This window comes from Ursus arctos, unplaced genomic scaffold, assembly GCF_023065955.2.
Source record: "Ursus arctos isolate Adak ecotype North America unplaced genomic scaffold, UrsArc2.0 scaffold_9, whole genome shotgun sequence".
Lineage (NCBI taxonomy): Eukaryota > Metazoa > Chordata > Mammalia > Carnivora > Ursidae > Ursus > Ursus arctos.
This window is the reverse complement of record NW_026623111.1, coordinates 38774094-38801150: the sequence shown is the minus strand read 5'-3', so window position 1 is coordinate 38801150 and position 27057 is coordinate 38774094. Positions and strand designations below refer to the sequence as shown.

At 37.4% G+C, this 27057-nt stretch overlaps 1 protein-coding gene across 7 annotated transcripts in view; it reads left to right on the top strand.

Annotated features, from left to right (window-relative positions):
* FRYL (FRY like transcription coactivator) overlaps positions 1 to 27057 on the top strand; it is a 247256-nt gene that overhangs the window by 139731 nt on the left and 80468 nt on the right. For 4 of the 7 annotated variants that reach the window (XM_057309789.1, XM_057309790.1, XM_057309785.1 and 1 more), the window contains 15 exons: positions 884 to 1052; positions 1339 to 1431; positions 6116 to 6214; positions 7222 to 7323; positions 10197 to 10241; positions 13176 to 13279; positions 13472 to 13580; positions 15255 to 15341; positions 17111 to 17282; positions 17735 to 17867; positions 20122 to 20229; positions 23209 to 23446; positions 24563 to 24748; positions 25025 to 25111; positions 26231 to 26499. In XM_057309789.1, coding sequence (XP_057165772.1) covers positions 884 to 1052; positions 1339 to 1431; positions 6116 to 6214; positions 7222 to 7323; positions 10197 to 10241; positions 13176 to 13279; positions 13472 to 13580; positions 15255 to 15341; positions 17111 to 17282; positions 17735 to 17867; positions 20122 to 20229; positions 23209 to 23446; positions 24563 to 24748; positions 25025 to 25111; positions 26231 to 26499 — 2001 coding nt within the window. The remainder of the gene's footprint in view (positions 1 to 883; positions 1053 to 1338; positions 1432 to 6115; positions 6215 to 7221; positions 7324 to 10196; positions 10242 to 13175; positions 13280 to 13471; positions 13581 to 15254; positions 15342 to 17110; positions 17283 to 17734; positions 17868 to 20121; positions 20230 to 23208; positions 23447 to 24562; positions 24749 to 25024; positions 25112 to 26230; positions 26500 to 27057) is intronic. The other 3 variants (XM_057309788.1, XM_044387721.3, XM_057309787.1) reach the window with 1 other exon arrangement.

Genomic DNA, 27057 nt, shown 5'->3' with positions numbered 1-27057 from the left:
TTTCTTTAAAAAATGCAAAAGAACACATTCATGGAAAATGGTATTTTATTCCCCAGGACTCAAATGGAAGTGGATAAGTAGTACTTTCTATCATGTATCCATATTTCATTAGTATGCACTATTTTTTTCCCCCTCTGTAGTCAGTGACAATTGGAAAATATGCTTCATTTGTCATTTTTACTTTCGGGAACTGGTTTCCCCAAGTAACATAAATAGTAAAATCTTTAGCTGTTTCATATTATATAGAGGGGGGAAATGAAGTAGTATTGGTTTTTAAATTGTTAGGTATCTTTTTGTAGTGTAAACAGAAAAAAATAACACCTTATTAGTTGTGGTGATTTGAATCCAGGATGGTGCTCATATTTGAAAGCATTTCGGTTCTTTTGCTTATTCACATTTAGGGGAGACCGTGTCCTCCCATTCCTCTCCTTCAGTTTTTCTCCAGTTTGATTGGTTCATGTCTTTGAACAAATTTGTAGTCCCTAATCTGTTCTCCATATAACTCAAATTATAGATTTTATAAAAAGGAGCCTTAAAAATTAGAGACACTATCTGATTTACAGGGGGACATTTTATGAGTGGATTATTTGATTTTTTTATTATGATTATTGTTAAATGATCATGGAGCTGTATTGATGCTATGATAGGAATAAAGAAGTCTTATTTTATCTCCTTATGGAATTTCTAATTTTAAAATAAATGGACAGCAGATTTGGAATGACAAATAACATTGTTTTTCTCTATGCTTTTCTGGTCATTTTGAGGGGGGGCCAAGAAAAGCGATGATGTTTCAGTACAATATCTTTAGATTTCCACCTTGAATATCATGTGGGAAATTAGTGTTTTAAATCCGTACCGTATCATATATTCATGTACATTCAAGGTTTCAGGCTGTGAGGAAGAAGTTTGTGACAGAATTGAAGGAACTACGGCAAAAAGAACAGAGTCCACATGTGGTCCAAAGCATCATCAGCTTAATAATGGGAATGAAGTTTTTTCGAGTAAAAATGTATCCTGTAGAAGATTTTGAAGCATCATTTCAGTTCATGCAGGTGACCTACCTTCTCCATTGCAGGAATTAGAATTAGCCTCAGAATGGTTATTCTTGCTCCTCATGACTTTTTTAAAAGAAACAAAATGTATATAAATTAATGACATGGTTATTAATTCTTTACTCCAGATGTTAAATCTGTCACAGATATGAATTAACTTTCTTTATTAATTTGAGCATGTTTTCACTTTTTGGTAAAATGACAGTATTTACAATATGATCATGATATTAAAAAGTCTTAACTCTTCCTCTTGTGTGAACCTAATATATACCTCTTTCCCCCCAAGGAATGTGCTCAGTATTTCTTAGAAGTAAAAGATAAAGATATAAAACATGCACTTGCTGGTTTATTTGTGGAGATTCTTATCCCTGTAGCTGCTGTAAGTATATTTTAATTTTTATATTATATGTTAAAAGTACCTTTTCGCTGAAGAAGTTGCCACATGAAATAGTCTTACTTTCTGATAATTTCATGGACTAATAAGTGGAAACTTTGAATGTAATGTGGATATGGGGAAAATGGTTATTGGCCAAATGCCAGTATAACATTGATTAGTCTTTTAATGAAAAGAATGGGCCCAGGCCCTTAAGAGTCACAGACTGTTAGGAGGGCAGAGTATTGACGATCTAGCTGAAGTAGGCTCAGTGCAACAAACTGCATTTACTCATGGCTTCTGCTTCCTACAATGTGGTCGCCATTTTAATGGCCTCTGAAGAAATTAAAAGTACTATATAATATGTACCTTGGAATTTACAGGACTGTCTCATTCTAAGTGTTCTGTTCTGTAGTTGCTGTTGACGTTCATCACACTTGTCAAACTATATATTCTAAATTATTTAGAAAATAGGCTTATTGTAAATATGATCGCACTAACATCTAGGGAAGCAGATTTATAAAAGCCTTTGTGGGTATAAAAGCAGTGTGTTATTTGAAAATAATTTTTGCAGTTACTAGTAACAGCATGCTATAAATAGGCTTAAGGGATTTTATAATACTTAGATGCCAGGTTTTTTGTTTCCCACGGGTTTTTTTTTTTTTTTTCTAACCCAACTCAGTTGTTGTGTGTATGTGATACACTTCTCACTTTCAGTTACTGCACACTGCTATGTAAGTATTCTTTTCATATATATCATTATTTCATTTTTAAACTTGAGGTAAAATTGACATATAATAACTATACATACTTAAAGCATACAGTTTGGCATATGTATGCACCAATGAAACCATCACCACCATCAAGATAATGTACATATCTGGAGCTCCTGGGTGGCCCCGTCGGTAAAGCATCTGACTCTTGATTTTGACTCAGGTCATGACCTCAGGGTTGTGAGATCAAGCCCCACATTGGGCTCTGCACTGGGCATGGAGCCTGTTTAAGATTCTCTCTCTCCCTCTCCTTCTGCTCCTGCCCCCAAAAAGATAATGTACATATCTATCACACCCTAGAAGTTTCCTTTTTTTAAAATTTTTAAATTTAAAAAATTGTTTTAAATTTCCTCCTTCCACTCACCCCTCCTTTGGGTAGTGCAACTATCGATCTTCTATCTATCACTCTACACTCGTTTTGGTTTTCCTAGAATTTATGTCAATGGAATGTACAAAGCCATTTTTTGGCTTCTTTTACTCTGCATAATTATTTTGAGTTCCAACTATGTTGTTTAGTATATCTGTGGGTTTTTCCCTTTTTGAGTAGTATTTCATTTATATAGATATACTGTGGTTTGGTTATGTGTTCACCTGTTTTTAGACATTGGGTTGTTTCCAGTTTTTGGCTGTTACAAATAAAGCTGCTATGAACACTTATGCACCGCTCTGTGTATGGGACATATGCTTTTATTTCCTTTTGGGGAAATGTCTAGGAGTGCGATTGGTGGACTAGATGGTAGGTATATGTTTGATTATTGAATTGTCAAACTGTGTTCCAAAATTGTTGCACATTTTGCATTCTAAGGAGCTGTGAGAGTTCTAGTTTCAACACATCCTCACCAACTCTTGCTTTAGCGAGTTGTTTTAGTTTTAGCCATTGTGCTGATGCACGAGCACAGAGCCCAAATTGGGGCTCGATCCACGACTCACGAGATCACGACCTGACCCGAAACCAGGAGTCGGAGGCTTAACCAATTGGGCCACTCAGGCACTGTAATATATTTTAAAAATATGTTTTAGATGCAGATATTTTATCAGATATATGCTCTGAATATTTTCTCCTAGTCCATCATTTATTTGTCTTTTCATTCTCTTAACTGTCTTTGGAAGAAAAGTTTTGATGAAGTCTGACTTATCATTTTGTTTTTCATAAATTATGCTTTTCATATCATATCTAAGAAGCCTTTGCCTGACCCAAGGTCACAAAGGTTTTCTCCTGTATTTCAGTTTTAGGATTTAATTTTAGGTCAGTGGTCCATTTTGAGTTAATTTTGTGTATGGTTGAGGTATGAACTGGTTTTGTTTTAAGTTTTGTTTTGTTTTTACGTATGATATCCAGTTATTCCAGCACCATTTGACCATTTGTTGACAAGACAGTTCTTTCCAAGTAGCTTAGTTTTTTGTTAAAAAATCAGTTGACTAGGGGGTGCCTGGGTGGCACAGTCAGTTAAGCATCTGCCTTTGGCTCAGGTCATGATCTCAGGGTCCTGGGATCCAGCCCCACATCAGGCTCCTTGCTTAGTGGGGAACCTGCTTCTCTCTCTCTCTCTCTCTCTCTCTCTCTCCCCCTCCCTCTCCCTCTCCCTCTCCCTCTCTCCTTCTCTCCCTCTTTCCCTCTCCTTCCCTCCCTCCCCCCTCCTCCCCCTCCTTTATCCTCCCCCCTGCCACCTTGCTCATTCTCTCTCTCTCTCTCAAATAAATAAAATCTTTAAAAAAAAATCAATTGGCTCTGTATGTCTGATTCTGTTATGTTCCATAATGGTTTTATAAGTCATAGGTTTATTTTATCAAAAAGAAAACAGACTAGTCACATGGCTAAAAACTAGAGTGGGAGGCTATCTGACTCAGACTACCTGCAAGGCTATAATTCATGACTTTTGTTATTACCCATTAAAAAAAAATCTTCAAATATTGAACTATAAGTAAATATTCAGAGACAGGTATAAAAAAATCATGCCAATTACTGTCATTAATATTTGAAATTCTTCACTTTCCTTAAAATTCCCTGTCTACCTTTTCTAAACATGCTCTAGACAGGACCCGAATACCACAATCAATTCATATGAATACAGGGGTCACAAGCCATTTAATTCAATATTATAAAATGAAAGTCTAAACTACACTTTGATTTCCCAACATGAAAATAAATTTCTCCACTTTTAAAATTTTCAACTAAAGTAAAGCCTGAATAAATGGAAAGTTACTAACTTCCATTTCTAGCCAAGATGGTATAATTTATAAGACCATTTATAAAACATCAGTTTTAGTCTATTATCGTTAGTACATGTACTTCAGTTTCTTTTTCTAGAAGTGATTTGAATTACTGCTTATCCAATCCCAAACTGTCATTGGTGCTTCCCCCTCATGTGAAAATCTAGTTTTGCCGGTACCTAACTGGAATTAGGTTGTATTTTTAAGGTAATTAAAAGAAGCAGGTTGTAGGAAGAAAGACCTTTGACTGTGGTCCATTAATACTGCATTGCCTGATTCTTCTTTTTTTGCCATGTTTGCTTTTACAGTTTGTTGGCTAAGGCAGCCCTAACAAAGCACCCCAAACTAGATGGCTCAAACACAACAGTATTGTTGACTCACAGTTAGGGTGGCTGGATGTCTGAGACCAAGGTGTTGGCAGGTTGACGCCTCCTGAGGCTGTGGGGAGGAATCTTTTCCGTGCCTCTCACCTAGTTTCTGACATCTTCGACATTCCCTGGCTTATAGAACCATCACCTGAGCTCTGTCTTCATTTTTACATGGCATTCTCATTGTGTACGTCTTTGTTCAAATTCTTTTTTTTTCCCCCTAAGGACACCCATCATGTTGGAGTAGGGTCCTCCTACCCCAATAGGGCTTCATCCTAACTTAACTAATTACATGTGCAATGAACAAATTACATCTGCAGTTTCCAAATAAGGTCACACATTATGAGGTACGCAGAGTTAGGACTTCAATATCTGAATTCAGGTTACGGGAGAGGTGACAGTTTAACCCATAGCACCCACTCTGCATGTAGAGCTCCTTCTGTCTGGAACATTCTTGCCTCTTTAATAATCTCCCCCACCTCCTTTGCCTGGTTGGACTCTACTTATTCATTACATGTATGGAGTGCTTTCTTTGTATCAGAGCCTCTTCTATGCAAAGGGAATGCAGGAATGATAGGATAGGAAAGACTCCCTCTCTTATAGAGCTGCCTTTAGTGAAGAAAACAGATATCATCTAGTATGTAAAATATAGAGTATGTAGATGGTGATAAGTACTATGGAGAAATGTAAAGTAGGGCGGGGGAGAAGAATTGCTGAAGGGGGAAGGAAGTTGGAATTTTAGCTGAAGTGATTAGGTGAGACCTCCACCTGGAAAGAGGTGGAAACAACTGAGCAAAAATTAAAGGAACGAGGTATTGAGGTGTGCTGTATCTGGCAGAAGGGCTTTTTGGGCAGAAGACACCAGTGCAGGCACCCTGAAGCAGGACCATGCATGGTAGGCTCTAGGAACAGCAAGGAAGCTAGCTGATGGGGCCAGATCCCAGCGCAGGAGGGCAGGGTAGTGGAGGACAAGGCCAGGGGTTACGCGGGGAACTACTCTCTTTCAGGGAAGAGGAGCTGGATTCAGCTTAGGTGTTACTTCCTTGTGGAGGTTTTCTGTAGGGGCCCCTCCTGCGAGCCCAGAGCACAGAGTTTCCTCTTGCAGCATCCGTTGTAGCACATGCAAATGGCCTGTTCCCTTACCTAAGTTCTCAGGGCAGGGACCAAGTCAATCTTAGTTACTGAACAGTTGCTCATTTGGCAGTTCGCAGGATTCAGTGAGATAGTCGTGAATTACTAACCGATTTCAACCTTTACAGAAATTTCTTGTAATTCTTGTATAGTTTAATCTAACGTTTGTAACCATTTTCTTTCTTTTTCTATTATCTTTTGACCTAGGCTGTTAAAAATGAAGTGAATGTTCCCTGTTTGAAAAATTTTGTGGAGATGCTGTATCAGACTACTTTTGAACTGAGCTCCAGGAAGAAGCATTCATTGGTATTGAAAAATGTTTCAAACCTTTACATGTTTCATTAGGAGTTAGAGTAATTGATTTATTCAGGAGAGATTTAAAAGAAGTATAAAAACTGAAATTTTAATATCCAAAATGCAACATAAGGGCAAGTTTTATATATTTTTCCTGCTCTTTTTAAGACTCTATTCCTAATTGGACTAGCTCTACATTTGCTAGGCTATTCAGACTTCATTCTAGGTATTTACCTGTCTTGACAGGGGCTTTACATTATGTATTATACTATGTGGAAGGTTGAATATATTCCTATTAAACTATAAATTCCCTTATTTTACATTATAATAATTGCACTCAGAAGTATTAGATTAGTTAGGAACCATTGTCTAATTACATCATTTCTGTTTAGAGATTTAAGGCTCCCCCCCACACACACTTAAGCACCCACTTCATACTAACGTTAAAGGCGTTTCTGTAAATTTTTGTGCAGTTTGGAGAAAGTGTGGAGAATTAGACAAATACTTGACCACACGAGGTAGAGATCTAATCATGAATAAACAGTGAGTGTGCCAGGCGTTGAACTAAGTGCTTTGCATTCTTTGTTTTACTTCAAGCCTCCCAGCCCTTAGGAGATGCCTCATTATTATTCTGCGCTCCACATGTTAGGAAAGTGAGCCTTGGAGCACTTGATGTATCCACCCTGAAGTCATGTATCTGGCAAATAGAAAGCTGGAACTTTAATGCCAGTCTGTCCTTGATGCCAGGGCCTGCGTTCCTAACCACTGTACTGGTTGAAAGAACGATGGGTCTACGGAAAAATAAAAGCATGAGGTGAAATAGATTAAGGAGTTGTTCTTATAGAAAATTTGCCCTTTATCATTTTTTGTTAGATTACTGTATGAGATCGTACTTCGTATGACAAATGGGAACACCGCCTCAAAAAACTTACTTCTTTTTGTTGATGAGAATAAATATAATTTACAGATCCAGTGTGTTGTCATGAAAACTGTTAATTCCCTTTTCCTCTCCCCTGCAGGCTCTGTACCCACTAATTACCTGCCTGTTATGTGTCAGTCAGAAACCGTTTTTTTTAAATAACTGGCATATTTTCCTACAGAACTGTTTGTCACATTTAAAGGTAAGATGTAATCACATTTCTGACCTGTAAATATTCTGACTGTCGTACATTCTCTTATGCATATATATTGAACAGTATGTAATAAAGCTTTCATTATTATTGGTGCATTTGAATAGTAATGCTTTACCGTATTGCTTTTCTTGTACATCATTCTTTCTGTGGGGAATCACGTATTGACACGAATAAGCTTTTGATTGAAAATTTAGTTTGTCTTAATGCAAAATTGTACCTTTTTAACAACTGTTGTTTATATTATCTTAGATCTAGCAATATTTGTTAATAAATAAATTCCTTTAGAATTGCAGAGTATTAATCTTACAGAACCCTCCAGATACTTATTTTGTGTTTCATTTTGAGAAAATTAAGTAATGTTGGCCTCAGTCTGAAAGTGAAACAAGCCTTGATAATAAAATGTCACTAAAAGCACATTTAATATAAGTATGCCCAGCCAAATCTAAAAGCCTGGTATTGGCTCCACATGGATCCAGAAGTTCCTGAAATGATTCTGCCTTGAATCAAGAGATAGTTGTTACTAACACTGTTTGGCGCATCCATGTCTGGTCTCTCTTAGTGTTGTCACCCAAACTGTGCAATAGTAGCATCTGTATCTTCCCAGGGTGCTCTGCTAGCGGGATCGAACAGGATCTTCTTTTCTTCTATGGGTAGGCGCTCAGTTAGTGTCTGACATGGAACATGGCGCTGTTCCTCGCCTGCATGTCATATAAATGCTTGATTTGAACACTGTTTTGATGCATAGATGGATATGTTTGAATATTTGCTTACAAATTATAGAAACATGACCGACATGACATTTCATTTCCTGTTATTCCTCTAAGTTAGGGATAACATTGGAAACCTTTATACTTTGAAGACAATGAAAGCAAGCACAGATAGATTAAATGACTTTTCTCTGACCCTATAGGGGGTATTGGAGCAATAGGACTGGCTCTTCTTTCCCACTTTGAGAATGGTCCACTGAACAACATTATCCTATATATATTTTCCATGTCTTTATATATCATTTTCAAAAGTGCCTTGATTACTTAAAGAGGTATACAGAAAATGGAAGTCTTTGAAAAACATTTTTGTTTTTTTTCCTCCTAGATACACATCGATATTATTCATACTTGGATGAGAATTGATATACTCTCTTTGCTTTCTTTATGAAATTCTCAGGACCAAATCAAGCTTATTGAACTTTTTATGTCATGCAACCAGAAAATAGGTTTTATTTAATTATTTGCGTTGAACTGTTTTCTGTCCTCATTTTGAAAAATTCATACAGATATAGGTACTAAAAGGGAATTGATCATTTTTCTGGGTGGTATGATTTTCCATCCTTTAATGACATGCATTTAAGTGTTTTCTGAAAGGTTGCTCTGTTTCATGACAATTCATACTTTTCTGTTGCTTGTTGGAATTTTTTTATATATATACGTTTTCACCTAACATATTTGCAATTCTTTCGCAGTACCTTAACTTTTATTTTTTGTCTTAAGGCTTTCATTTAAAATGCTGTTTTCTTTGAACCCTTACCTCCTGTTAAATATTTCTGGCATATTATCCATTTTCATTAATGGCAATGTCAATCTGCCAGGCTAAAGGAGATAAGAACCACCTTAGCATGAATATTTGGAATATAGTTGTCTTGGCCATTAACCCTTAACTTACATTAAGGCTCTATTCAGCAGAAATTTTCTGAATTGGCTCCTCTTTATTAAGTTTTAGATACTGTGGCTACACTGCAGTTGAGGTAAGGCGTTGAGTATGCAGGAAAAAAACCTACACTAGTTATCTGTTGTAACAAATATAATTTATTTGTTTTATATATAGGAAAAACTGGTTGAAGATAATGGCCTAAAGTGACTTTGTTTTGAGATTCAAGTAACCTCTTGATTGCAAAAAAATCTATAAGTTTTTCACTTATTAGACTTATGACTTCTTAAAGCTGTTTTTAATATTTAGCATATGCTAGATGCTCTAAATATAGTATCTCTTTTAATTCTTACTGCAACTGAAGCTGAAAGAAGATAAGTAACCCATGTTCAGGGAGCCAAAAAATGATAGGGATAGGATCTGCATCTAGATCCATTCGATTCCATTACTTTGCCTTTTGAGGTCCACCTGTTACCTTTTAATGGACTGTAAGGAATTTCGCTGTACTAAATATTTTCAGAAAACATTTGGCTATAATTCTGGGATATTAAAAGGTATTATTCTCTAGAGCCATAAGGATAAATAGGATACATTTTTAAAACACTTAATATTGTCCACTTTTTTAAAATTTCCACACTAATTTTTGAAGTTGGCGACCATGAGAAATGGGCTTTAGTCCTGTAGGCCCATAACTAGCAGGAGAAAGCATCCGTTTATATTCATGGAAAATGTTAAATCTGTTATTTTTGCTCAAAATAGAATTTGGTAGTTTCCTATTTCCCTATCTTTATATCAGTTAAGGTCACTGTGTGCAAAATGATTGCAGAGTTTCTCAAGAAGAGTTGGAGAGGGGTGGGGGGGCAGATAATAAGCATAGATTTCCTATAGAAATAATTTGAAGATTTTTTTTCTACATTGCATGCTTATTTTCTTTTAAAAATTTACACTTGCTCAGACTCAAATGCAGTGCTTTGAGAGGAAAATTTAAGGTAGTTAAAAATTTATTTTCTCTTAGTTCAAGTATTGTAGACATATCCCATGACCCCCGAATTATAGGATTTTTTCTTCCGTAGTGTTTCTGGCCACTGTCTTGGAACTTTCAAATTTCTTCTAAATAGAGACCTTGGTGAAGAGCTGTGTTGTTTTGTGCTTATTTTCATCTAACATGCATGTGCTGCATCTCATGTTTGTTTGCTGTCTCACGTTGCTTTATTTAGATGCCATCTAACAACAGTATCAGAAAACAAATAGAAACACTCCAGGTGAGTTGTGCTGACGGTACAAAGTAAAATACTGCTTGATCTTCTTTAAGTGTGGCTTTTTTTTTTCTTTACCCATTGTTGCATCGCATGTCTGATGAATTTGTTCCAACCTGCTTCTCCTCCTGTAAAAGACTGGCACACATCAGGGACACCCTACAGGGTTCTTATTAACGTGGCCCCAAGAAGATGAATTTACAGGCTACAAGGGATCATAAATATTGATTCTTAACCCCAATCCTCAGCTTTAGAATAGTCTGTTTAATTTATTGTCTGATTAACATTACAGTAATTACATGTTACAAATGAGACTTTAAAGAACATTTTCCAATGAAATTAAGGAGATAGTAGCTTAGATTGTAGATACGATGTTTGATGCATGACTTTTTCAAACTTTCATCCTATTGGTTTGGGTTCTTAACAAAATATTTTGGTTTGGGTTCCCAGTAGAAAGAAGGGAAAGAAACATTAAAATGATTGCTGCCAAACATATTGGACATATCAGAACGTTACTGGATTTTAATTTTTGTAACAATCTGATTATTCATTTTATAACAAAATTGTGGCTAGGAAATTATATATCTTTAAGACTCAGATCAATTTAGGATGTTTTTATTATTCAGACATGTTGTGTAGCAGCATTTTAGTGACTGAATAAGCGATTGTTGCTTTGTCATTTTTCATCTGGTTTTGGCTTTGTTCAGTATAGAGTAACTCAGCTTTGTCAGCATACTAGTTCATCTTAGAAAGTTTGAAAGTCAAGTTTTTCTCATTCCAGACACCTCAACTTTTAACATAAGATAACCCAAATACTTTACTAACCACTCATATCAGAACATTTTTTTATGCGGAATTGGCCTTAAATATTTTTAATATATAACATATATTAATTTGTATTAGTCATATTTTGAAAATATAATTTAATATAAAAAATACTATTTGGAGTGTACATATTATATTTTGAGATCTTGGATTTAAATGATAGGAAAGAAAGTTATGTGATGGAAAGGAAAGTACTACAAGAAGCTTGGTTGTTACTAGTAACATGTGTACATTCCGTGATACTTTATATGTTGCTTTAGTTACATTAGTAGAAATTAGTAACTACTGGGGAGTGTATTTGAAATTTGGAATTATTATGGATTTAGCAACGGAAGGAGGGATTGATGTTGAGACACTGACCAGCAGAATAATTGATATTCCATTCTTTCTTTTTCTTTTTTTTTTTGAGAGGTGGGGAGGGGCAGAGGGAGAGGGAGCGAGAGAATCCTTAGCAGGCTCCACACGGGACCCTGAGGTCATGACCTGAGCCAAAATTAAGAATCAGTCGCTTAACTGACCGAGCCACCCAAGCACCCCAATATTCCATTCTTAATTATATCAATTCTTCATATAGATGTGTAAAATTATATTTTCTAGTGGCGGTTTTTTTTAAAATCCTCAATTGTTATCTTTTTGCATTGCCTTTAATCCTACGTGGTTGTCTGTTTTTCTGCATCTTGGGAAAACATAAAATAAGGTGGCTAAATTACTTAGTATTTTAAAACTACCTTTTGTTGGTTGCTGTATATAAAATAACTGTTTAACAATAAGAAGTCCCCCAACCTGGGGCACCCGGGTGGCTCAGTCAGTTAAGCGTCTGCCTTGGCTCAGGTCGTGATGTCAGGGTCCTGGGATTGAGCCCAGCATCAAGTTCCCTACTCAGCGGGGAGCCTGCTTCTCCCAATGCCCCTCCTCCTGCTCGTGCTTACCCCCCAGATAAATAAAAATCTTAAAAAAAAAAAATCCCCCAAACCAAATTAAATGAATGCTAATTTATAGCAATCAGTGCATCCTATAACCAATCAACATGCATAAAGAAATGTTCCTAAGGGCGCCTGGGTGGCTTAGTTGGTTAAGCATCTGACTCTTGATTTTGGCTTGGGTCATGGTCTGGGGGTTGTGTGATCCAGACCTGTGTCAGGCTCTGCCCTGGGCGTGGAGCCTGCTTAGGATTCTCTCCTTCCCTCTCCCTCTGCCCCGCCCTCCAAAAAAATTCTCCTAATGAAAATGACCATTATCTACATTTTCAAAATTCACAATTAAATCTCATTACATGACTCTGGTCATTTGAGAACTTAACTTTTTATAATAAGTAGCATGAAGAAAAAGTTTACAGATCAAGTTCTGATTGAAATGGAATAACTTTCTCGTTCTAAATGATAATTTAAGTAATTTCTCATTCTAAATAAAATGTAAAGGTGTAACAGCTAACATGTATTGAGCATTTAACATGGGCCAGGCAGTGTTCCAAGTGCTTCTCACATAATAGCTTCCTTAATCTGTGAGGTAGGTACTATTTTATCTCCATTTTAGAGATGACAAAATCGCTTGTGGTACCAAGTGATAAAACAGTGCCCAAAGATGGGCTTTGGCCCGTCATTCCTGATTTCAGAGTCCATGCTCTTCCCCCTCTAATCTGTAGTCCCTTATAAGGATAATCATTCAATAATATTTTTCATTTTTTCATAAATCTAAGTATCTATAATAACCTTTGGTGTTCTAAATTTTACGTATGGGCTGCAGTGAATTACTCCAAAGATGAGTAATCCTTCCATCATGATGTCGATATTGTGTGAGCCATTTACTATCAAGTGAGTTGATGCATGTATAATTTAGGAGTTCTTTAAAATGTTAATATAATATTAATATAATACTAATATTTTACTGTTTTGTTTGAGAGTCTAAGGAATGGCTCAGGATTTCCTTTTTATGGTTACCTTTCAACCTTCTGTACTTGCCATATACCGAACATAAATTTACATGTTTAAACTGCTTTAGATTGAAAGACAGAAAGGAGTGGGGTAGGGGCTTTTAGTTGTTGATAGACTGTATTTGATCTGAAATGATTCAAGTAGTTTAATAAGTTTATTTTTATTCTCTTTTGTTTTTAAACAGAATAAAGATCCTAAAATGTCTCGAGTTGCACTGGAATCTTTGTATAGATTGTTGTGGGTTTATGTAATTAGAATAAAATGTGAAAGCAACACTGTAACTCAAAGGTGAGTGCCTTGTATTAAAGTGTATTTTTTTTTAAATCTTGGTAAAAAATATCACACTGATGGAATTTTAGTGAACCTTATAGAGACCTTAAGGAATATGAATTCTCTTGACAGCTTATGAAGAATAGGAAGAATGTTTGTTGTTAATGTCATTATCTCTTTATGACTCAGTCTTTTTTTTTTTTTCTATAGTCGTCTTATGAGCATAGTGTCAGCACTTTTTCCAAAAGGTTCACGTAGTGTGGTTCCTCGTGATACGCCTCTCAATATATTTGTGAAGATTATTCAGTTCATTGCTCAGGTGAGTGCTTTACCTCATAATACACATACACGTGCAGTTCATGCGTCATCTGTTATAATAATTTGGAGTTTTAAAATTTGCACATCTACAAGCATGATAACAAAACATTTATTAATATTGAATAGTGGAAAAGTATGCTAATAACTTTTTTGTGACAACGTCAGTTGAAGTCCTCGATCTGCATCCTTGCAGAAGGCAATGAGACGTAAGCAGAAGAAACCCGTAATTTAGGAGGGGTCCAGGAAGTCTCTCTCAATCCTACTGTCAGGCCATTGACTAATCACCTCTTGAGTATCTCAAAAGATTTTTGGAAAATTGTTCTCTCCTGCATTAATCTAGTTTCTTAGGTACAGATACTAGAATCTGCTGTAGCTAGATGAACCCAGAGGGTTCTTTGAAGAAATCTGGATGGTTCACAAAGTCACTAGTAGGACTACTCTGAATGACTACGAGGAAATTGCAGAAACAATTGCCACAAAGAGCCGCCAAAGTAGGAAGTCATCACAGTTGCTTCGGAATCCTGCTGCTGCCGTGGTCCCCATCAGTAGAAGATTCCTTCCGTTCTGTCCTCCTCCTCTTCCTCACGCATGCCAGTTCCCTCGGACTCACATGAGTTTACCACTTGGCAGGGTCTAAGTCACATCCCGAAGCCCACTATTCTGAGGGTCCCTGGGAAATACGATTTGAGCTTGTAGTCTCTGCAGTAAAGGACGGTTTATTTGAAGGGGATTCAGCAGGTGCTGAGTGAGCACATCCCCGGTTTTGGTCACATTCCCTTTGGGGACATCAGCCCTGGAGAAGCATAGGTAGGGTTATCTCGTCAACTATTAATATAATACTAATATTTTTATATTAGTATTATACTAATAGTATAAATTATATAAAATATTATACTAATATTTTTATATATTTAGGAAAATGCTTTGATTTCAGAATATTCATTGTGTTCTCTTTGAACTAGAACTGTGACGATTCTGATGATTTAGATCATCTATAATGTAATTATTTTGAACAGTGAAGAAATAAGGAATATTTAAATAAAATGAACACGTTGCTATTTACTGGAGCGCAGAACTAAGGATGATTAGACGGGTATAAATGCGTCCGTAAGGTGATTGAAAGCAAACTGTGCTTCAGAGCTTGTGTTCAGAAACCTTTTGCCATCGGTGCACGTCTTTATTTTTTCCTGCCCTTGGATCTTACCCACTCCTTGGGTTAATCACCTCACACCGGTGAGAACTGTGTGACTCCTCTCAAACCTCAGTTAATCTTACTAATCTTTTCTTTCCTTGGAGGTTTCCTTCCTGGAGACCTGTTCTTCCTGTCTCAGTATGAACTCACCGCTCCCTAGGCCGGCTGCATAGCGCTTGCTTTGGGACTCCCTTTCGTCATCACTCGGGAAATTCCTTCACTTAGATTTTTGGGTGGGATTTTGATAAATGAGTGTTTGAAACTGTTTGTTGGGATATTAAATCATTTGGTAATTAAGTAATATATTTATATCATATTTTTTCATCTTAATTCATAGGTATTTTTCTTTTGTCCGTCTAGATTTATGAAGTTCTTATAGGCACAAACCTGTGTTGTTGCCATTATATGCATAATTCTTAACATGATAACCAACATGTAGTCATAGAAAGTTATAAGGATCTCTTGATTGTTATTTTTTTCCAGGAACGTTTGGATTTTGCAATGAAAGAAATAATATTTGATCTTCTCAGTGTTGGAAAATCTACAAAAACTTTCACCATTAATCCAGAGGTAAAAAAAAAATTATAATGTGGTAATACCCTATCCTATATAATCTTTTTATTTTTTTTATTTTTAGAGTAGTTTCTGGAATCAGAGCACTTACGCTCAAATCACTAGTTGGAAACTCTACTTTTAATGAACCGGTCCCAGATCACACTGGTATTTCACCTTTCTGATGGCCGACTCAGTGGTCTAATAGCATGGTGAAAAGTAATCAGGAGGGAAGCTTTCCAGATCAGTCAGCTCAGCTGACTTCTACAGCTTGTGATATGAGCTCAGGTTTCTTTTATCAATATCAGTATCACATTTTTAAATACATATCATTTATTCAGCATTTAGTGTAGCTAAAGGCAGAAAAAATTACCCATTTAATCAACTGGGTGCAAATTGCAATACACCGGAAGAATGAATAAGTGGGTGTACTTCTGTGAACCCTGGTATATTACAGAATTTTCCCACTTCCTTCCTGATGTTTTCTGTGACTGTGCGACATGACCATCTGATATTTAGACTAAGGGAGGACACTGGTGCTGTGTCGTCTATAAAGCCGAGTAAAGCTTAAAACTTTAACCTTACTTAGATTTAAATATATATGTAAACAAAACTTTTATTTTCTTCCTGTATTCCAGTGAGCTATCTTGCACACCCATTGGGATGCGCGTGGTCACTTTAGAGACCACTGGCATAGGGCAGAGACAATGGCAGCTTGGGCTGAGAACAGTGATGGTGCAGACGGAGAGGAGATTGTTGACTGTGTAAAGAAACCCTGAGAAGGGATTGAGGTTGAGGGGAAAGTGCATTTGGCTTGAACGAGTCGAACCTGAGGCATCTTTTTGACATCCAAGTAGAGATGTCAAGTGGGTCTGAGGGTCCGGGTTCAGAAAAGCGAGGCTTCAAAATTGGTGGGGGATGTGGTGTGGGTGGTAACAGAAGCCATGTAGATACCTAAAGTCACTTTGGGAGAGAAAACCTAATGATAGGAGAAGGCAGTCTAGGACCTCGTCTTGAAGCAGTCTAACATTGACTCTGCGGCGAAAGGAGGCCAGACCGGAAGTGCCAGCAGGGATGACTCAGCCAGCCGTGGCACAGATGAGTCAGGGGAAGGGAGTGGTTCAGAAAACAAGGCATAGTTGATAGTGTCCATTGCTGCTTGAAAAGCCACTGATGAGTGAGAGTTGCTTCAGGGAAATATTATGGGGAGGACTTACTCCATTAAGATAATGGAGCATAGTTAATGGAAATTAACAGAATATATCCAGTCGAAAGGGAAATGTTGAAGATGCAAGCAAGAGAAGGGGTCATTGGTGGTGTACCATTGCCGGGAGAGCAAGAACAGATGGGATCCTAACACCGAGGAAGCCCAGCACCCCCTTGACTTCTGTCATCAGAGCAAAGGAGAGGGAGAAGAGGTGTTACCTAGCGAGAGACCGAGGCCAGTTGTTGGTTTTTTCTTCTGTGAAGTAGGAGACACATCATCCCTTAAGGGAGGGAATGGTAGGAGGGTAGGCTTGCTGAGGAAGGAGGGAAGAGGTTTGAAATAAGCTTTCTAGAGAATAGGAGAGCCAGTTGGCCTCAGAAGTGAAGGGGCAGCATTTGGAAATTTGGTATTAAACTGTAATGCCTGAACTACTTTAAAAAAATGGGACAGAGAAGTTCGTTTTCCTCATGTCCTCCTGCCCCCCACCCTCCCCAGTGTTACTTGACGAGGTGTTTTTAACGTGAAAAAGGGATATTTTCTGACACTGATTTCATTCTGAAACTTTTTTTTTTTCCTGAAGAGAATGAACATAGGCCTCAGAGTCTTCCTTGTAATAGCAGACAGTTTGCAGCAGAAAGATGGGGAGCCACCGATGCCCACAACAGGGGTGATTCTTCCCTCAGGAAACACTCTTCGTGTCAAGAAAATTTTTCTCAACAAAACCTTGACAGATGAAGAAGCAAAAGTCATAGGTTAGTGTTAACTGGGCCAAATAAATGGCTTGGTGATACAGTTTAATATTCTTTTGAAAAAGTTTATGATCAGATCTGCAATGAATATGTTGGTCTAATATGCTTATTCCAGTATAGAGTGATACAGAAAGTGAATACAATTTTGATAATACCTGTAAGTTTTTACATTATGAGTCTTCCAATTCAGTCCTTATTTTCTTGCATGATACTACCCACTGCATTTTGTACTTCCTTCAAAGTAATTTTAGTTCTGTGCGTGCGTTGTACACATTTTCTCCAGTATACTGAAGCTGATCATTAGGGAGAAGAGTGTATCACAGTTGAAATTCCTTCCTTGGTGACAACATTAGCTGATGTCCTTTAAAGATAGGCTTTTATTTTTTATGGAAAGTCACTACGGCTATTCTTTATCTAATTTCTGACATTTTATAACTGTGAGCTTTTTCCCCTAGGAATGTCAGTGTACTATCCTCAAGTACGAAAAGCGTTAGATAGCATTCTCAGACATTTGGACAAAGAAGTTGGGAGACCCATGTGTATGACTAGTGTGCAGATGTCCAATAAGGAGCCCGAAGACATGATTACGTATGTAGTAAACTATTTCTCTTCGTTGCTATTTCAGTTTTCGTGAAAAGGTATCTGTGCTTCATTCTTCCTTCCTTTCTCCTCTGGAGTTGTCCCATGTTGCCAACTGCTGTGATTCCTTCCACGTGCTCAGTTTTATTCTTTGAAGTGCTATCAAACAAGTATAGAGAGCAAAATCCTCCTGGTTCACAGTGTAGTTGCCAGTGACAAGGCCCCATCCTTGTTCCATGACCGATGACCAATAGATAAGTCCTGGTTACCCTTGACATGTGTGGATATGGTTGGTTTTGTAAGTCAAACACATACTCTTATTTCCAGAACCCCAACAAAAAAGAAAACCTAAAAATCTCCTGGTAGCAAGAGGTACAGAGGGGAGTAAAAGGAAAAGGAGTAGTTTTTTGAAGCAGTACCTCAGCCCCCGGCCACCCCCTCACCCCCCGTCCCCGACTTCTCACTGCTTGTCAGCCCGGCATCTTTTTTCCTTATTGTTAGGGACTTTCTCCTTCAGAGGATGTGTTGTACGGCAGTAACTTGTTTTATTTCTTAGTAAGTATCTACATATCCTGTAATAAGGGGGGACATTTTTTTATATTAATATCTGTGTTATAGGTTTTAGAACACCAAACTAGATATTTGATCTCTCAATTAATATACAGTTATTATATACCAGCATATGCTAACATCTCCGAGAACTTCTCCAGTGTTGACAGTTTTCCCTCTGCATCTCTTTCTCTGGAAAGTCTCTGTCCTCTTCGATGCAGCCACCTTCCTTACTGTGTGACCGAGGTTTACCCTCACTAGCTTCCTCTGGCCGTGCATGTGGGGTCTGCAAACACAGCAACATCAACACTCCCTGCCAGCTGTTCCCTCTGGAACTCCATTCCTGTTTGATTCGAATTTCACCTCCATTGATATCGCTTGTCCTTTCTCTGCTGAGCTTGCATCTTTGTTGGCCAGATTCCTCTTCTGATGATCCGTGTTTGTAAAATGTCACCCGTGTTTATCACTGGAGCCAAGGAAGCAACAGTTACCCGCTTTGCCGTCTGTATGAAGGGGTAACAAATGTGCAGTGACCAACCACAACAGACTTGGAAAAAGTGACGTGTTTGGGGCCCCTGGCTGGCTGTGTCAGAAGAGCATGTGACTCTTGTTCTTGGGGTCGTGAGTTCGAGTCCCATGTTGGATGAACTTAAAGGAAAAAAAAAAAAAGAAAAAGTAACATGATTAATCAGGGATTATGCTGCATATCTGTTATTTACATAGTGATTTGTGGGCTGAAGAGGTAGCGGGGAAACTGGTATTATTTAACTGAATTGTTATAACTGAAATTCATGCATATTGGAACCATTTAAAGAGGAATGACTATATAAAATCTCTAAAATTAGGTAGCAAGTCTTTTGCCACTGTAACGAATACTGACCCAAAATGCTTAAAGCATCCAAATTCTTTTCTACATGAGAATTTTTTAGGTCACCTCAAGAACAATTTGGATAAAATAAACTAAAATCCTCACCTTGAAATACAGACCAAAATAAAAACAAAACCAGTGCATTAAGAAGATATTTAAAATAAAATTTTAAAAATCATTGAATAGCTAGAAGAAAATATAGTAGAAATAAATTATATTGAGCCTCTGAAGGAACCAGCATTTTCAAAATTGACATTTAATTATATAAAAATTTAAATATATATATTTGTGTCTATTTGTGTATATTCTGAAGTAAAATAAAAAGAAAATACAGTACCCACAGTGGAATATGAGAATGTCCGTTTTTTAAGATCCTTGTTAATGTGTAATATTAAATGAAAAACCTTTTTTTTGTTAATTTTGTAGGTTCCTAAAATAACCAGTGTTTGTTTAATAATATCAATATTATTTATTATGTTTTAATAAATAGTCTATTAAAGGTTAGATATTGATTAAATTATATTTAATTTTTAATTTAAAATAATTGTATTCTAAATAATTAAATACCATTTATTATTTAAACATAATAGTTCCTGTGGCTTTCTAATTACTGAAAATCTTTTTTGCTTGCTGGAGGTGTTTTCTTTCCTGAATTATCTCTTTATTCTTTTGTCTACTTATAAACTGATAATTATTTACTGGATTTGTATGAATTCTTTTTATGTTAAATACATTACACTTTTTTAGGGGAAGGAGACTCCCATTTTCTATAATTATTTTTCCAACTTTGCTTTCATTGTCTAGCATATGTAATAAACTTATTGAATCCTGTTATATATTTTTCAGGGGGGAAAGAAAACCCAAAATTGATTTGTTTAGGACTTGTATTGCTGCTATTCCAAGGTTGATTCCTGATGGTATGAGCAGAACTGACCTCATTGAACTGTTAGCAAGGTAAATGAGAATTACTCTTTGCTATACTTTTTACCTCTTTCAATACCTTTAAATTTTGAATACACCCCTGTTACTGTTCTCATGAACAGAGTAATAAAGACATGTTCAATCCTTTACTTGATATACTTTCTTAACTTCCATTTTGTCTTTTATGTTTTGTTTAACATTCTCCCCATTCATTTTTAACTTTTTAAAGTTCTTTTGGATTCCTCTAAAAATCCTACTTTTCTATTTCCTAGCTTTCCATCTAGTATATTCTTAGAATTTAGATAACATGTTACTCCTTGACAGAGGTGTGGTGTTGCCCACTGGGCAGTTCACTGTTGGGTTAACTCTCGCAGTCATTCCTGTAGCACCCAGGGTGGTGACCACATCTCGCTGTCACTTCTTTCTCCTATCGCAGAGCCCAGACAGTTTAGTTTTTGCTTTTCCTTCCTCTCTTGGGTTTGTCATAGCTTTATAAAATAAGAAAGAACGTGACAACCAAATTTAAATACTTGCTCCCAAAACTGTATCTAAGCTGAGGTGAAGGCTTGTTGAAAGCTGCTTTTTTGTTGATGGACTTAGGGATTCATAGATAAGGGGTCGACAAACATATTTCTCTGACGGATGAGATGGGAAATATCTTAGGATTTGCAGGTTGCATAACTACACACGTCTGCCAGCGTGGGGCAAAAGCAGCCATGGCCAAGCTGGAAAGGAGGGGCCGTCACCGTGTTCCCATGGCGCCCCGTGCAGTTTGGCCCTTGAGCTGTAGTTGGCTAACTTCTGCTCCACATGAAAAACCAAGTATCATTGTCGCCACAGAGCAGGGTTACCTGACTGTATTGAAAGATGTGTACCGGTTGCCAGGCACTTATCGCTAAGATTTAAGTTAAATTCACCGTGAACAGCTAATGGACCTCTTCAACCCTTTTTACCTCCTCTGCGAAAACACCTAGCATTTCACACACCTGTCACTACCCCATCCTCAGCCGTTGCAGGTTGCCATCAAGATACAGAATGGCATTTGTCTGCATTCAGGATTATGAGGGGAGAAAAGGAGTTCCTTTGAAACTTTGCACCGTGAGATCAATTCATCCCTTTCCACTCTTAATTTTTGCTGTGACTTGGATTGAAGTGTTACAAAGTTCATGTCAGTGTTATGGAAGGAAAAGAGGTTTCATGATTTGTAATATTATTCCTTGGAAAAACAGCTCTCGTTCAGTTGTACTCTTACTCCTCCCCTTAATTCACCTGCACCTTTGTGGGTGACGATCGCATATCCCCCACCAAATGAAACTGCGTCTATAAGGGGCAGGGATTGGGGAGCCTAGTGAAGGGAGCAAACATGTGAACAGCTTTGCGACTCGCTTTGCTTCTTTCCCCTATGAGAGTCATTTACTAGTTAATTTATTTCAGCAGAAAGGAAGATTCTAGGGTCTGTTCTGTTTTGTCCCTCATGCTTATCATTTGGAATTACGATCTCTAAATCTTGGTGGTGTTTTTTTTTTTTTAATTAAAGCAAGTGAACAAAACACAGATGCATTTGTAAACCCATATGCTATGTCTAAGGGAAGTTAATTCCTCTGCCTTAAATTAGCCGGGCTACGTTGTTGTTCTCTACACAGAGGGAGGTTAACTCCTGCCAGCATGTCCTGAGTTACACGGATAGGTATCAGGTGGACATGTATACATTTGGGGATTTAAGGGATGTTGAAATCATCTTCAAAGTCAGCACCATGGAGACGGTCACTCTTCTTCCACAGTACCTCCCTTGGTGCCACCATCAGAGACAGCACCCTGGGCTAGACAGCCTGAATCTGGCCCCATATGATATTTCTGACATGCTACTGTCACTGCTGCTGCTGGTTCGTGGCTTACTTCCAAGTCTGTCGAGCTGTAATAAATGTTCTCTTCGGTCTCATGGTCAGTTGAAGGTTGGCTTAGTGAAGACCAGGACTGAGTTCAGCAGGGTGAAGACGGCGATAACTCCTTCCACCTAAAACACACGGTTTTCCTCTTCTGTCAGTGAGGATAATTCCACCCTCCTGGCTTCCTGAGCATATTCTTAATATTACCTACTTAGCTGGTTCATTCAGGCTGTTCCTGACTCTGACGCATGCGTCCTGATGGTCGGTCACTAAAGGAATCCTCTTCAGCCCCAAATCAGAAACTCTTGGTCATGGAATATCATATATGGGTAGCTTTGCTACTGCAACCGTCTTTTATGGTTTTCCGGTTTATCATTCTCTGCTTTATGTTCTGGTCAAAATCCTTTAGCTAATATTGCTTCATGTCCTTCTGTTGTTTTGATCTCTTTAAAAGGTAATTTTATATAGCCTCTCCTCAAAGTCTCTTTAGGGACTTTCTGGTCAGATCAACACTTCTTTTTCCTATTTTTTTCCAGGTACACCCCATTTATGATGTTACTCCAAAATTTATTCTCACGCTTCAGAATTATTTCTGTTAAATTACTTTCATCTTGGTTTATTCTGTTTTCTTGCTCACAATCAGCCATCTTTTATTTAACTGTAACCTCAGCAGCATGAAAAAAATGACAGATAAACCATGTTCTTTCCAGTGATAATAAAGGACTAAACAAATGTCAGATCGTGCTGAGATGCTATATGATTGGATATAATTTTTGACTGATTACAAGTTAACATACAGCATTCTAAGAATTAAAGAATTTTTTAAATGTAATTCTGATATGTCAATCTCTTTTTTAAAGCACAGCATTTTAATTATGATCAAACTTAATACCTGAATTACAGTAAAAGTACCAATTACTTAATAGATTTTTATGTGAATTTAAACAAGTGAATATAGAATAACATAGGGGTGAATATATACAAAAGGTGAACATTGGTTCCTATCTTCATACTTCCTAGAAACCAGTGAAGAGGACATATTTTATAAGTTCCTAGTTTTAAGTTTTAGGTGATAAAACCACGTGGAAGGTTTTGAGGTTTGCTAATGGAATTTTGTTCTTGGTAGGCTCACAATTCATATGGATGAAGAACTGCGTGCTCTGGCTTTCAATACCCTGCAGGCACTAATGCTTGATTTTCCAGATTGGCGGGAGGATGTTCTTTCAGGATTTGTTTATTTTATTGTTCGTGAAGTGACTGATGTCCATCCCACGCTTCTTGATAATGCTGTAAAGATGTTGGTACAATTAATAAACCAGTGGAAACAAGCAACCCAAGTACATAACAAGAACCAGGACTCCCAGGTACCGAATTCTTTTGTATGGTCCCTTTGTATGTGGTCAGTGGTAAATGACCACAGTGGTGTTAATATTTGTGAAGGATCAATACGATTTCTTGAAAACTAAACATTTGCTTAGTTTTGTTTACTCTGGAAGTATTCATAATCCCTTAAACTGAACCTTCCTGCGGTTCACATACTAAATCTAGTGTTTGTGTGTCCAGCCTTTCCAACCTTCTTCCTTAGGTAACAGTTAGTTTTGAATGAACACAGAGAGTGGAGGCAATGCTAGCTTACATTTAGGCTATTTCCAATGTATTTAAAGCTGACAGAATAATAATTTTTGGTAATATTCCATCTGAGTTATGTGATTGTTTTACCCATGGCACTAGTCCCTGCTTCACTACACAGTCTGTATGTTTCTTTACCATGAAAGGTGCTCGAATTATTGATTTATATAATATGCTGTCCTGGAACCTTGGGATTTTAGAGCTGATCATCTAAATCAGTCCAGCTTCTAAACCTGAGTAAGCACAGAAATCACCGTGGGCCTGGGCGCCTGGGTGGCTCAATTGGTTGAGCGTCTGCCTTCGGCTCAGATTATGATCTTGGGGTCCTAGGATTGAGCCCTGCATTAGGCTCCCTGCTCAACGGGGAGTCTGCTTGTCTCTCTGCTCCTTCCCCCACTCATGCTCCTTCTCTCTCTCCTTCTCGCAAATAAATAAAATCTTGAAAGAAAGAAATCAGCAGGGGCCCAAGGATCTCTGTTTCCTACAGGCTCCTAGGTGATGCCGTGCCGCTGGTCTACACTTTGAGCTCGAACGGTCCAGTTCAATCCCCTCACTTTCCACAGAGAAATGTCAGACGAAGAGTGATTAACAGTGTCAGCTCCAAGATCACAGAGTAGCCAGGGAATGGCAGAAGTTCAGTACAGAACTCATATTTAGACTGCCAATTAAATACTTTTGTTCTCTGTGTATACTGTTAAATTTTTATAAGTTAAGTATTATTTAAATTGCTTGAGCTGAGGCAGACCTGTAGCTGTAACTGATATAATTTGCTTTGCTCTTTATTAGTGGTTGTACTGGAATGTCTACACATATTATTTTGTTTTATTTTTAACTTCTATTTATTTTTCAAGCATGGTGTGGCTAATGGAGCTTCTCATCCCCCTCCTCTGGAAAGGAGCCCGTATTCCAATGTATTCCATGTGGTCGAAGGGTTTGCACTCGTCATTCTCTGTAGCAGTCGACCTGCCACTAGGAGATTAGCCGTCAGTGTCCTTAGAGAAATACGGGCTCTGTTTGCACTTTTGGAAATACCTAAGGTAAGATTTAGGTATAGCATTTAATTATCTAGTGAAAGGACTTAAAAACTCTCCTGTTGTTCATTCTTATTCCATTGCCATTGCTACCATGCAGGTCTAACTTACCTTTATAACAAAGGAACAAAGTCTTTTTGACAGGGTCTAAACTAACCCACCTGCCCTCAATGCCATTTGTAATAAATGGTACTGATGTGAATTTTGTTATGTTTTCTTAGGTTTGGCTACTTTTCTTAATCATTCCTAAATATTTTTAGACATATGATCACTTTTTTTTAGGGTGATGATGAATTAGCCTTAGATGTGATGGACAGGCTGAGCCCATCCATTCTCGAGAGCTTCATACACCTCACTGGGGCCGATCAGGTAACTGGAATGATTTCATTGCTATTCAGTCTTGGAACTTTAGACAGATGTATATATATGAGTTGCCTTTATCAATTTAATGCATTGGAAAGTATTTTATGCCCAAGTCATAAGTAATTTGACTCAATAAGGTGAAAAAAAAAAAAAAACACTGTCAGCACACACAACTAAGAATGGTTTGATTTTTTAAAAGGTCATACGTCAAGATTTCAAGATGGACGTAAACATAACTATCAAACTTCATTACTTGAAGTGTTTTTTCTTCCCATTTGGAATACGTGGACAAGGTTTCTGTGCTCTCTGTGTGACACTTGGCTCTTATAACTCACAACTTAATGTATAACCAAGGGAGATAATAAAAAAATTTTATAAACCTAAGTGATGATTATAAATCTGTACAATTTAAAGAATTCTGTTTTAGAATATTAACTGTGATTTATGCCAACTAAAAGAATAGTGAATGACTCTCTTCTAGTGCCTAAAGCCCTGCCTGCCTCGTAGCAGGTGTTCTGTAAATATCTGTTGACTTGATCGGGTGAACTGAGCCTCTGTTCAGTTTAAGACTCCATTTTTGTTGTTGTTGTTGTTCGAATAACACATAATTTGCTCTGAAGGTAAATCTTTATCTTTTCAGTATAAGAGCTTAGAATATCGTTGAACAAATATTTAAGAATATGTGCCCTGGCGGAGTCCATTTTCCCATGTGTTCTGCCTGTGCGTGTATAGGGCACGTCAGCATAAAGTTAATGGTCTATTTTTCAGTTCCCAGCAGCTTTAGTATGAAAGTTGCCTATTCCTATATGAATTATGTAAGTCGTGGTTCTTCACCTTGTTGGTTTATGAATCCTTTTGAGACTAATGAAAGCTCTGGAATCTCTCTCCAAAAAACACATGTACACACATACACAAAAAAACGTTATGTGCAGTTTCAGGAATTCACTACTCCCTTAAACCTATCTTGAATCTCATTATTACCTCTGTTTCAGAACCTCTGTTCTAGAAACTACTTATAGGCCACGTACAGTTTAATGCAATTCACATGGCAACACTTTGAAAGTTACTGAAATGTGTGATAATCTGTTGTTGTGTTTTTTTGTTTTTGTTTTTTTCACTACATAGACTACTTTGCTGTATTGCCCTAGCTCAATAGATTTACAGACATTAGCAGAATGGAACTCTTCTCCTATCAGCCACCAGTTTGATGTGATTAGCCCATCACATATATGGATATTTGCACACGTGACCCAAGGCCAAGACCCATGGATTATAAGTCTCTCCAGTTTTTTAAAGCAGGAAAACCTTCCCAAACATTGCTGTACTGCTGTGAGCTATGCTTGGATGTTTGCATATACAAGACTTCAGTTGTTGTCCCCACAGGTTGATATAAAGTAAGCTATTTTCCTAGTGTAAATTTTAAAATGTGTAGACTGTCCGTTTTTTTAAGTATGTATTTGAAAAGTCGTACAAGTTGGAAATTCCACAAATAAATAACATGCCATGATGTATTACGGAGGGAGATGGAAGATGTAAAGGATGTAGTCTTATAATCCCTCCGTCCTTTTCCTGTCCTTCAGTCTCACCGCATTGTTAGTTTACTTAATAGCACGGTGCTTGGTACATAGTGTGTGTCTGATGAATCTGTATTGAAGGAAAGAAGTAATGAGGAAAGAATCTGAAGAAGAGTATGGATGTGGATATAGGTAAGTTTGTACATGAAGGGTGTGAAGTGAAGAGACACCAAGCTCCGGGACCTGACTTTTCCTGATGACATTATAAGGAAAGCCATCTGCCAGTAGGGATTAGTGATAATGGCATTGGGTTTTCATTTGGAGGGTAAGGGTAAAAATTTGGATAACTGATGATGTGATAGAGTGTGGAAGAAGGTGGGCTGCAGTTAATTTCTTCTTGCTGTTAAATACAATAGAGAATTTTTGAACCTGAATTTG